At 41.2% G+C, this 12,327-nt stretch overlaps 1 protein-coding gene across 3 annotated transcripts; it reads right to left on the bottom strand.

Annotated features, from left to right (window-relative positions):
• Positions 1–1,638: 1,638 nt before the first annotated feature.
• On the bottom strand, positions 1,639–11,540 carry LOC118397536 (tsukushi-like). 3 transcript variants are annotated; one of them, XM_035792412.2, is made up of 2 exons: positions 11,227–11,540; positions 1,639–4,556 (listed from the first exon to the last, which is right to left on the bottom strand). In XM_035792412.2, exons 1-2 carry the CDS (start codon positions 11,233–11,235, stop codon positions 3,501–3,503), a joined length of 1,065 nt encoding a protein of 354 aa, XP_035648305.1. In that variant the 5' UTR covers positions 11,236–11,540; the 3' UTR covers positions 1,639–3,500. The 3 variants fall into 3 exon arrangements, with proteins under 3 accessions (XP_035648305.1, XP_035648304.1, XP_035648306.1); XM_035792411.2 differs by lacking the exon at positions 11,227–11,540 and adding an exon at positions 10,833–10,986; XM_035792413.2 differs by lacking the exon at positions 11,227–11,540 and adding an exon at positions 5,653–5,811.
• Between the last annotated feature and the right edge of the window lie 787 nt (positions 11,541–12,327).

Below are 12,327 nucleotides of genomic sequence, written 5' to 3' on the forward strand. Positions count from 1 at the left end.
ATTGGTAAGGGTGCTGCTGTGGTCTTTAAAATATATTTTGCCAAAACATGACATTAGTTCAGTGCAATACAAATGCTAATAAGATATATTGTATGTATGCAGATTGCCAAGTAGCTATCTGCTACAGTAGCTACTACTCTTAGACATCCAGGTTACAGTATGACCATTTTCTGTGAATTCCACATTATGTTACTCTATTTGTCAGATGAAGACACATTGTCATAGAAAGTGTAATGAAAATCTTCACATTTACTGGGAATCATTGATTTTTCTCAGCCAGTGAATCCATAATGCATGGAGCAAATGGCCAGCTGTGTGTGTGTGTTTGTGTGTATCTTATATTTTAGAATCCATTATGAAGTGGCCTGGGGATGTTGAACATGTCTCCAGAGGGTTCAGTAAGCAAATCACTGCTGCATTAAAACACCCCAGCAGAGTTGAGCCTTTGGCTCACTGATCTGTGCTCTATTGGGCTACCCTGATACAGTAGCTCTGAGTGTCATGACCCCTCATATACCTGAACCTTTTATATTGCCCTGGAGAGACATGTCGGTATCTTTATATTTCAAAACCAAAGATAAAGTAACAACCAAGGTACTCAGAAAATTGAGTCACTGGATTACAAACATGTAAATAAATGGTAAAGAAAAGTTCAAGACTCCTTTGTGACTCTTTTATGACTCATTTATTCTAAGCTGATTAGTTGTATTTGGATTGCAAATGTTTTTTTGTTGTAATTTAACACCGTTCAGGTTGATCCTGGCAGGCTGACCTGAGGGAGGTAGCTGTGATTGACAGCCCTCCAACCACCCCGCCTCCAAATTCCTGCTCTCCAGGAGATGGACTAACGGCCCAGACATCTGGAACAGGTTTACTAAATGGGGCATCCGCAGAGGGCCAAACTCTCAGAAAATCACATTTGCTCTTCTTCTCTCTCTCTCCCTCCTTGGTTGGCAAAAATATATCTAAAAGAGTATAAACTGAAGCAAAATCATAGCAAAGCCATACTTTTCCAGAGCAGGGTGTTGTAATACAGGAGATGTAATCTGGAGTAAACCTTCTTTTGTGGAGTCAAACTTCTTTTGGCACTGTCATTGGCACACGGGTCTCTTAGAATTTCAAAGGACTGTGCTTTGGCAACCACTGCAAGGAGCTGAGGGGATATCTGAATGCTCTCTGTGTCTTTAAGGAGGAGCACACAATGGAACACTCTCAGAGCACAGAGATCTGTGGAGTTACAGCCAGCCGCCATTACACAAAGTCAGGCCGTTCTCCTCCTTTCCCTCTCCCTTTCTCTTTCCCTCTCACAGACTTCATACATCAGTCCACAGGATCATGGTTCCCTGCCTGGAACTAGTGTCTCTGACTGCTTCTGTTTAAGGACCTCTCGAGACCACTCACTAGTGTGGGTGCGTTTACAGGGGGAGTTTCAAGTAAATAAAGGAAGGATGTTAGGCAGCATGTGAAAGTAAATATAGTGCTGCGCTAGGCACTGAGGAAGACATAAGTGCTATTGTTACAGGACACACCCTGTGAGTCAGTACAGCAGACAAAGTGAAATCACATGAATCCAGCTCTATGAAATACAGGGAATTCTGTGAAATTGTGAAACCCTCTTGGAGTGACAACAGCGTGGTGTGCGTTGAAACCCAGACAATTTAATTATTTTCAAATACAGACACACCTAGCAATTGTGGAATGCAACAGGCTGTTGGGGACAAAGTTCAAAAATAATTACAAGTTAATACATTCATGTAAAGTACACAGATGTGTAGAATATTCCATCTATTTTACATCTACACAAAGTTATACACCGAAGGTACAAAACATTAAGAACACCTGCTCTTTCCATGACAGACCGACCAGGTGAATCCAGGTGAAAGCTATGATCCCTTACTGATGTGACTTGTCAAATCCACTTCTAATCAGTGTAGATGAAGGGGAGGAGACAGGTTAAAGAAGGATTTTAAGCCCTGAGACATGGATTGTGTACATGTGCCATTTAGAGGGTGAGTGGGCAGAACAAGACATTTCAGTGTCAAGAGCTGCACTGCTTCTGGGTTTTTCACAGTCAACAGTTTCCCGTGTGTATCAGAATGGTCCACCACCCAAAGGACATTGAGCCAACTTGACATCTGTGGGAGGCAATGGAGTCAACATAGGCCAGCATCCCTGGGGAACTCTTTGGACACCTTGTAGTGTCCATGACCTGACGAATTGAGGCTGTTCTCAGGGGTGAAATTCAATATTAGGAAGGTGTTCTTAATGTTTGGTACACTAAGTGTATACACTATTGATAAAGAAATATAAAACATCTTTAAGCAGATGTTTAACATTCAAAACAGTTCAAGTGAAGTTATGTCTCTTTCAGTCCATATTATACCACAGGAATAGCAACCAAGGCAGGTGTTCAAACATGCAGTTGTTGTTGCACAGAATATCTGAAGGATTTTGGCCAATGTAGATCCAAAGTTGATGCTGTAGAATAGCTGTGACATTTATAACATTTCAAAGTAGGGTGAATAATACAATGCATCAAATACATCACATATAGTGTTTCAGTTAAAACACACTTCTGTCAGAAGAGATAAGAAAATACAGGATGAAACATGTCTGTGTCTAATAAACTGCCTGAAGCCAATTTTATGTTTCGAAATAAATGGTCACGGTCATGGGAAACTGATTCAATAACAGAGCAGCGAAAATCCCCTAGGTGACGTTCAAGAATTTGTTTCTGCATTGATTTGTTCAGATCACATTTCAACCCGTTGTGTAACAGCTCTTTGAAACAGAACAGGCGATGTTGGCTTCCAGGTCTTAGGCCATGTAAACATGACTGAGGAAGATAGCAGGAGAATTTGTCCACAATAATATCTGATTGAAATGATAACTAGACATCCGAGGAGGGTGGTGGGAGGAGCTATAGGAGGACAGGATCATTGTAATGACTGGAATGGAATAAATGGAATATGGTCAAACATGTGCCTTCCATATGTTTGATAACATTCCATATTTTCAACGCCAGACATTACAATGAGCCTGTCCTCCTATAGCTCCTCCCACCAGCCTCCTATGCTAGACATACATAACTACATACTCTACATAAGATGTTTACCTTTTGGTCTGACATAAGAGTGGTCCTTGCACAGTAATGTGTATCTTTTTTTAGTTCCAGATCCTAAAATCTCCTTAAAATTTGGAAGAGGAAAAGCTAAATGGTTTGAAGATAACAAGCTAGTAATATCTTGAAATACATGATTTATGCATAGCAAGCATGACATGATAGTGTATCAACAGTGGATTGAAATAAATGCCTCAGGCCTTTGGAATAAAAGAAAAACACACATTTAATTTCAATTGAAACAAAACTGTTCAAATAGTAATTATCACGTTTGGCGGCAATAACAAAAAGTGTTCTTTGCATATAGTGATATAAGGCACAGTTTTAGCACTAATGTGCTAGTTAGATGTCCATACTGAAGGCAATAATCCCAACACAATCACGACACAATGCCTTTAACGTCACAGGTCAGCACCTCGTCATGTTTCTGTTCCTGTCCAAGCTGCCTGTGAAACTGGCCCTGCTTTTGAGCCCTCCAACAATGGATATTCTGGCCCAGGGTGATACTCTTGATGCTTGGCAAGTGACTTAGCATGTTATTTGGCAATGACGTTACTCCAGAGTTGGACAGATTGAGCTCCTGTAGAGACACAAGTCCACTGAACACAGCTGGGCTCAGTGCCTTTAGCTTGGCGTTGTTGGACAGGTCCAAGACCTGAAGGTTCTGAAGGCCTCTGAAACTGTTAGGCTGGATGTCAAAGAGCTCAGGAAGCGCACTGAGGGATAGGTGAACCAGGTCCTTGAGGTCCTCAAAGGCCCCCTCCTCAATGTGGGAGATACTGTTCCCATCCAGGCTTAGGTCCCTCAACGGGATGCCTTTGAGCTTAGGCACGGCCCTCAGCTGATTGGCTGCTAGAGTCAGGCTCTGGACATGTAGCAAGGGGCTCCTAGAGGAACTCCTGGAGACCACCGTCAGCTGGTTGTGGGACAGATCCACGTTGATTGGCTCTCCGTGACCTTTAGTGATGAACATGTCGAGGTCAAACTCCCGGAAGTGGTTGTGGCTGAGGTCAACCTCAGCCAGAGGGAGGCCAGAGAAGCAGCCCTCATCCAGGCCCTCCAGGGAGTTGTGGCTGAGGTCCAGAGACTCCAGGTAGCGCAGCCTGGACAGGGCCTTGGGGCTGACCATGGATATGCGATTGTTGCTGAGGTCCAGGCTGACCAAGGTGGTATAGCCAGGTCCAGAGAGCATAGTGTCGGTCAGCAGGGACATGGAGTTGGCGGACAAGTCCAGGTGGGCAGTGTCCAGGGGGATGGGGATGGGACTGGTGCCCACTCCCCTGCAATCCACCCTGGTCAGGCTGAAGCTGTCGAACAAGCCAAAGCTCTCCACCTCACAGTGGCAGCTTGGGTGGCAGTTCTTCACAGCTCTACCCTGGCAGTGAACAGCCAGGAGCATCCACAGACTAACACACAGGGGGAACGCCATCGTGCGCTGTAGGGGACACAAATACAAAACAAAGATGTTACTTCTAATGTATATTTGGGCTAAAAACAAATGATACATTGTAGTGACTAGCAGATATCTGAGAAAAGGTCAACGGAGAGATACATGGACTACGTGACTAGTAGTCTAATGTCTTCCATTCTTTCAAATGAAAAGGAACAACTAATTGGATATTATTCTCAGTGACTCAAAATAAACAAATACAGTATATGGGTCATTAACAGCACTCTGCATCATCCAGTGAACAGAGCAACATCCTGATAAACTAGAGGAGATTGGGGCTCCGTAGACACTACAGGGAGTAGAACATCTCTGTGAGTCACAATGATATGCACTCCATTACAGGGGTACATTAAGGATATAAATACACACAGCTAGCGTTAAACACATCATGCTTAAATATAATCTCTACATACACATTAAATACTAAATAAATATGACAAATGTGGTAATGGCCATAAGCGACTCATTTATTTTTTATTTAGTAGACACACGTTAGCAGTATTCCTTCCCTCAAGCCGCTTCTATGAACAACGTAACAGAGATTACTCTCGGAACAAACAGTAAATGTAGTGTTAGAAAACTCAAATTTAGAGATTTTCCCTTTCAAAATGCCACCTGTTACCAGAAACACTTCAAGCTTTCCTTGCAACACACACCAACAGCCCTAATTTCTCTTTTCTTTGGGCTCCCAATGGATTTGACCTCATTTTCTTGATCAAAGAGCTCATTCCCACTTATTTTTCTTAGTTTACAACACAAACGATTCATGGTTGTGAGGATGCAAAAGGAGACATCATCGCTCAAGGTCCTTATAATATCTGTGTCTCATCTCTAAAGGTGCTTACACTAGGAAGAAGGAAATGTCATCAGTCTCCTCCAAGCAGACAGTTCTGTATTAAGATGTCTGAGACACCAGTAGCTACTCATTAGAAAGTTCACATTTACATCTTAAGTACTGTGTGTCAAATGGCACGCAGTATCAAAAATAACAATGGAATGTCAGACAAAACAGTTAACCTTGAAAACATTTAAATAAGTTTAATAACCAAGCAATAACTAAAACAGAACATGCACTTCATACCTCTATTTTCTGTTGTCGCTAGTTTCCTGTTCACTCCACAGCGCTAGATATCTGACTGAGAAGAAGGCTGGTGGTTCACAGGACTTTTGTTCCCTAACCCACGTCCGTTGTGGAGGTAAATTATCTGCTTTTAAACCTATTAGTGCACTTGGCAGCAACACTGGCATAGAGTACCCACACGCAACAAATGGAAATTGGGCAAAGGTTAAAGGGGCAATCAGCAGTTTTACTTAGAAATTAATGATATGTACCCATTGAGTATTTAAAAGAACATAACTTGGAAATGCCTCATGATCTTAGTTCAACTGTTGTACCCCATCAGAACCCAAAATATAAGCTTGTTTTAATCCAATGTTTGTAAACAAAGTAAATGTAAACAAACACTGCATTGCCTAAAAACATGGGTAAAACTATCATTTTGATATCATGGATGGTCTGTCCTAACATCTATAGCTTAGTCTTTGAATTTGAGAGTGGTAAAAATTTTCTAGCCCCATCCCAACTGCTTTTTACCATAACAGTGGTGGGGAGATGGCTTTGATATGGTTTAAACGGCTCATTGCTGCTTTAACGATTGTAGTTGTAAAACAGCTGAATAAGTGTTCATTGGTCAGGAGGTGTATACCCAAGCATGACCCAGCAGAAAAGCCATTGAAGGATTGATCATTAATTTGTGCAGTGGGCCAAAGTTAGGTACTGTATAGTCTGTGGAAGGTTATCACATCAAGCTTTCGTGCAGACAAATGACCCGCTAGTGGCCTCATGGGTGGAAGGTTATTACTTAGCCAAGATAATGCATCCACCTGACAGGTGTGGTATATCAAGAATCTGATTAAACAGCATGATCATTACATAGGTGCACCTTGTGCGGGGGACAAAAGGCCACTAAAATGTGCAGTTTTGTCATACAACAATGCCACAGATGTCTCAAGTTGAGGGAGTGTGCAATAGTCATGCTGACCGCAGGGATTTCCACCAGAACTGTTGACAGATAATTGAATGTTAATTTCTCGACCATAAGCACACTCCAATGTGGTTTTAGATAATTTGGCAATACGTCCAACCAGCCTCACAACATTTCCCAGTTATTCCATGGCCTGCATGTTTGGGATGCTCTGGAGCGTCGTGTACGACATCGTGTTCCAGTTCATGCCAATTTCCAATACAGCCATTGAAGAGGAGTGGGACAACATTCCACATGCCACAATCAACAGCATGATCAACTATGTGAAGGAGATGTGTCGTGCTGCATGAGGCAAATGGTGGTCACACCAGATACTGACTGGTTTTCTGATCCATGCTCCTACCCTTTTTTAATAAGGTATCTGTGACCAACAGATGATATCTGTATTCCCATTCATGTGAAATCCATAGATTAGGGCCTAAAGAACATATTTCAATTAACTGATTTTTTTTTATATGAACTGTAACTAAGTCAAATCTTTGAAAATGTTGCATTTATATTTTTGTTCAGTATATATAGTGTAATATTGGGATGCAAACTCAAAATTGAATACAATACATACTATATTTGACATGGTACAGGTGTCTTCTTTTTTAAAAGGCTATAACCATGTGTGAGAGGTGTATACTTTTGTTTCAAATTAGATGTTTAAGACTACCAAGAAACAATGTGTGACCCTGATTTAGCCCACAGCAGTAAAAATGTTTTAAGAGTTATCTGGTATGTTAATCCTAGATGGCCTGCAAAGGCTACAGAAGGTTATTATGTAACAGGGGATGTTGGATAATCAAAAAGGAAATCTGGAATAGTTTAGAATCAACATGAAGACTAATGTGGTAAACTGCCCAGAAACTCTGATATACTCAACTGGAGCTGTTCATGTTGTGTGGCGGTTGTGTCAGTTTATTCTTATTCTTATTCTAAAAAATAAAAAAGATCATGCAAATTTGTACAGAATTTCAGTAATGTAGCAAAATATCATCCCGCAAAGATCCATCTTGGATTCCCATATATACTAAACCAAAATATTAACGCAACATTCAATAATTTAAACAATTTTACAGTTCTTATAAGGAAATCAGTCAATTGAAATAAATTAATTAGGCCCTAATCTATGGATTTCACATGACTTGGCAGGGGAGCAGCCAATCAGAATTAGTTTTTCCCCACAAAAGGGCTTTATTACAGACAGAAATACTCCTGTTTCATCAGCTGTCTGGGTGGCTGGTCTCAGACCATCCCGCAGATGAAGAAGCCGGATGTGGAGGTCCTGGGCTGGCGTGGTTACACGTGGTCTGCGGTTGTGAGGCCGGTTGGACGTACTGCCAAATTCTCTAAAATGACGTTGGGGGCGGCTTATGGTAAGGAAATTAACATTCAAATCTCTGTTAACAGCTCTGGTGGAAATTCCTGCAGTCAGCATGCCAATTGCACGATCCCTCAAAACTTGAGACATCTGTGGCATTGTGTTGTGACAAAACAGCACATTTTAGAGTTGCCTTTTGTTGTCCCCAGCACAATGTGCATCTGTGTAATGATCATGCTGTTTAATTGAGTCTTTATTTAACTAGGCAAGTCAGTTAAGAACAAATTATTCTTTACAATGACGGTCTACTGGGGAACAGTGGGTTAACTGCCTTGTTCAGGGGAACAGTGGGTTAACTGCCTTGTTCAGGGGAACAGTGGGTTAACTGCCTTGTTCAGGGGAACAGTGGGTTAACTGCCTTGTTCAGGGGAACAGTGGGTTAACTGCCTTGTTCAGGGGGGGATTCAGTTTGAGGATTCGATCCAGCAACCTTTCGGTTACTGGCCCAACACTCTAAGCAGCTTCTTGATATGCCACACATGTCAGGTGGATGGATTATTTTGGCAAATGAGAAATGCTCACTAACAGGGATGTAAACACATGTGTGCACAACATTTGAGAGAAATAAATGTTTTGTGCATATGGAACATTTCTTGGATATTTTGTTTCAGCTCATGAAACATGAGACCAACACTTTACATGTTGCGCTTACATTTATGTTCAGTATAAATAGCTCAGCTTCCCCGTCTTGAGTTGAGCCACTCTGTCCTCAGTGTGTGAAAGAGAGAGAATGTGTTTTCTTTGGATTTGTTGACTCAAAGCCAGAGTCCCCCCTACCATACAAGATAGGGCAGAAGATATCAAATGACAGTGAGTGAGTATTTCCCCATTAAACAAGATCAATAGATTTATTGTGCTTCTGCTTGCCACAAATCCAAGATAAGGTACGTATCTTTCATAAGGTTTTGTTTTCACAATTCTAGATGAACTTTTACTACTAATTTGTTTCCATTTTAATAAAAACAATTACTTCAACAGGGAATCATCCTCCCATCCCGCGTTTACAAGCCTGCATACTCCCCAGACACGGACTACACCCTGCCGCTATGACATGGCTTGTCCATATATGTATATATTCTTAATGTCATTCCTTACTTAGATGTGTGTGTATTGGGTATATGTTGTGAAATTGTTAGATATTACTGCACTGTCGGAGCTAGAAGCACAAGCATTTCGCTACACCCGCAATAACATGTGCTAAAATGTGTGTGACCAATAAAATGTTATTTGACTTCATTATAACACAGATGAGGGGTCAGTCTAAAGCCATGCAGTGGGAATCTGTGGCTAAAACTAAGTGCTCCTTTAGTTCACAAGTCTAGTCTACTACATTGCTGCTAGCTAGTGTATTTTCCCTCTCTCTTCATTGTCCAAGTATGTTGTCCATGAATACATCTGCTGCTCTTTTACTGGGGATATTGAACTTCTCCACACCAGGTGTTCCTCTCATCCTTTCACCAATAAATTACAGCAAACAGTAAATGGCTGTTAGCCCAGACTTACAATCAGCACACTATAATTACTTGACAACTACGGCTGTCCGCACCTCAACTCTCCTCAGGGGAAATTGTAGGCCACAAACACATCTCACTTTTAGGATCTTGTCTTTCAACATGCTTATATCCTCAAAAGACACCATATACATTTAATCTGACTTCCTGTATTCTTTACCGCTCAGCATGTGAGGTAATGCTGAGCTATGTGGGAACTGGGAATGATGTTTTATTGCATTAACGGCTATTTTCCAGTGTCATTTGATGTCCTGGCATCTGAGGATGGTTTGAGCCTCATTAGAATAGGTCCAAGTAGGCCTTTGCAATGTTGCTTATACCTGATCTCTGCAGCTCAGACAGCAGGTCTATCACAGTTCAGAAGCATTATCCATGTGATGGAGAGTACACTCCCAGAAAAAAAGGGTTCCAAAAGGGTCATTTGGATGTCCTCATAGGAGAACCCTTTTTGGTTCAGATAGCACCTTTATTTCCCTAAGAGTGCATTTTACCAGTTAAATCCCAAAGTCAAAGCCTACAAACAATTTAATTAGGAGAGATTGTGTGGGCACGCTAATCCATTTAAGCCAAATTAATGCATGACATTAAGAAACAGGTTTAATGTGAGCTTGAAGTAACAGTATAGGCTAGTCTCATCAGGACAACAAGTAAGTCCTCAGTTTCCATAATGAATAGGATTTAACTATTGCACTGGCTATATTTCAGTGTTGTCACTGTAGAGTTAAAGTTTACAAAGCATTTCAAGACTTAAAGTGATCTTATCTCAAGATGAGTTCCATACCATCTGTTGTGAAGATCCAGCTAAATGACTCAATCCCAAATAAATGGAAACGATGGGAACAAATTTGATAATCTCAGACACTCATTTCATAATTTTCGATGGGCCTATTTTTTCCATTAATTAGGTATTGAGGAATACACAGTAGGGTGCATGGGTGGCATTGGGTGAGTCCCCCGTGGATGGTGGTCTCTGAGCCCTCTATAGCTATGCAACAATGGGACGCCGGAATATCGCGTCCTGGCGTCATTGGACTGTGATTTAGTTTAAAACATATTATATAGATATGGCATACGATTATCTCAATATTAAACCTATTTTGAGTCAAGAAAACTTGACTTCAAAAAGTAATAATCGTTAAGCCATGGCAATGTCTTGCTTGCATTCTTTAAATAAAGTCTGACTCAAAGCCCTGTGCATGCATTTCCATATAGGCTGCCTAAAAAAACGGTATTTAAGCGCAATATGAACTGGCCTCGGTGAGTAAAACAAGGCTAGCAAATTGACTTCGTTTGCCGCTGAAGATCACATTTTCTGTAGCCGTGGCAAACCTCGCCTTACCTTGCAGCCTGACGACTTTTCTGAGACCGTCAAACTCATCCGTGTGGTACCTGAGAAATGAATCATATCTCATGTACCAGACTACTCCCAAGTCCCGCCACCCTCTTCTGTCAATTATCACTCGACTTGTCACATTTCCATGAAGCACATCACTCAACCAAGTTTGGCCTGTGAATAAGTATTCTTCATGGTTAAGTACATGATTACAAGTGGAATTAACTAGGCTATTATGTGCAAATTGTACCTATCAGGGGAACGCAGTTTTTCTGAGAAATCAGAAATATGAGCTGACCTCCGTCGTTCCAAGGCTTGAAAACCTTGAAATCAAAATAAAAGTTTAAAATACCGTTGATAACAAGGACTATTCTAACTTGCTCACACATTTCTGACATACCTTTACCATCAAATAGGAATTTAGACCGTTAGCTCTCCTGGACAATCCAGTTTACTTCACCACGCCAAGGAATCTTGCAAGAGACTCAACCTCCGCTCCCATTTTTGTAAATCCCATATCATTGTGCGGTTCAGGCAAATTAGAGATTTCTTGCGGTTTTATATTAACTGTCAGTGCTGCAACTATCTATCCTGAGTTGAGGTCGAGACGAAACTCCCCAGACTTCTTCGTAGAGCACTGAAGTCCAGATAGGTTTCCGCCAGCATCACTTTGAAGTCGGACACGAAAGAGGCGCACTCTGGCGGCGAGACTGTTGCTTCGGCGACCGACATGAAATGATTCTATTGTTACTTACAGATACTCTATGAATAATGTTATGCAATAGAGCCCCACAGTGGAGGTGTCATAATACCCATAATATCTAGGGGTCAAAAAGGGGAATTGTTCCAAATGTTTTTCCACCATTAATGTTTCCAAAAGTGGATTTTAGAAACGCTTACAATAACGGCTGGGTTTCGTGTATGCTTACCCCGGTGTGACGTTGAGATAACCATGCAAATCTCTCCCAGGCAATGTGAATTTTCTCAATATTTTTGGCTCCATTTACTCTAAGATTCGAAAAGTAGATGGCATGCAAAACAACAAATCCCTGCAAGCTCCTGCACATCATCTCTCGCTGACACATTTTCTAACAGGTATTACTTAAATTAAAAACTTTCACAAGACAGTTCACAGAATTGTCCATTTAAAGAAATGTAGCCAACTTATTTATTACTCCATTTAGCTAACATTAGAGAGTTAATCTAGAGATGATCATCTATGGCTCGAATAGACAGTCTCGTCCAGATCATCTTGTCAAATGTAGTTCTCTATAATAGCCACATTAGCAGCTAATTAGTGTGTGTGTGTGTATATTGAGAAATGTCACCTTGTCCTAGAGAGAGATTTACACGGTTATCAAAACATCATGCAGGGTAAGCCTACATGAAACACAGCCCTTATTTGAAGTGCTTTAAATCCCGTAGTAAAAAATTGTGGGAAAACGATTGGAACCATTTCCCCGATTGACCGCTAGGTTTTATGGGTATTATGACTCATACT

This window comes from Oncorhynchus keta, chromosome 18, assembly GCF_023373465.1.
Source record: "Oncorhynchus keta strain PuntledgeMale-10-30-2019 chromosome 18, Oket_V2, whole genome shotgun sequence".
NCBI lineage: Eukaryota > Metazoa > Chordata > Actinopteri > Salmoniformes > Salmonidae > Oncorhynchus > Oncorhynchus keta.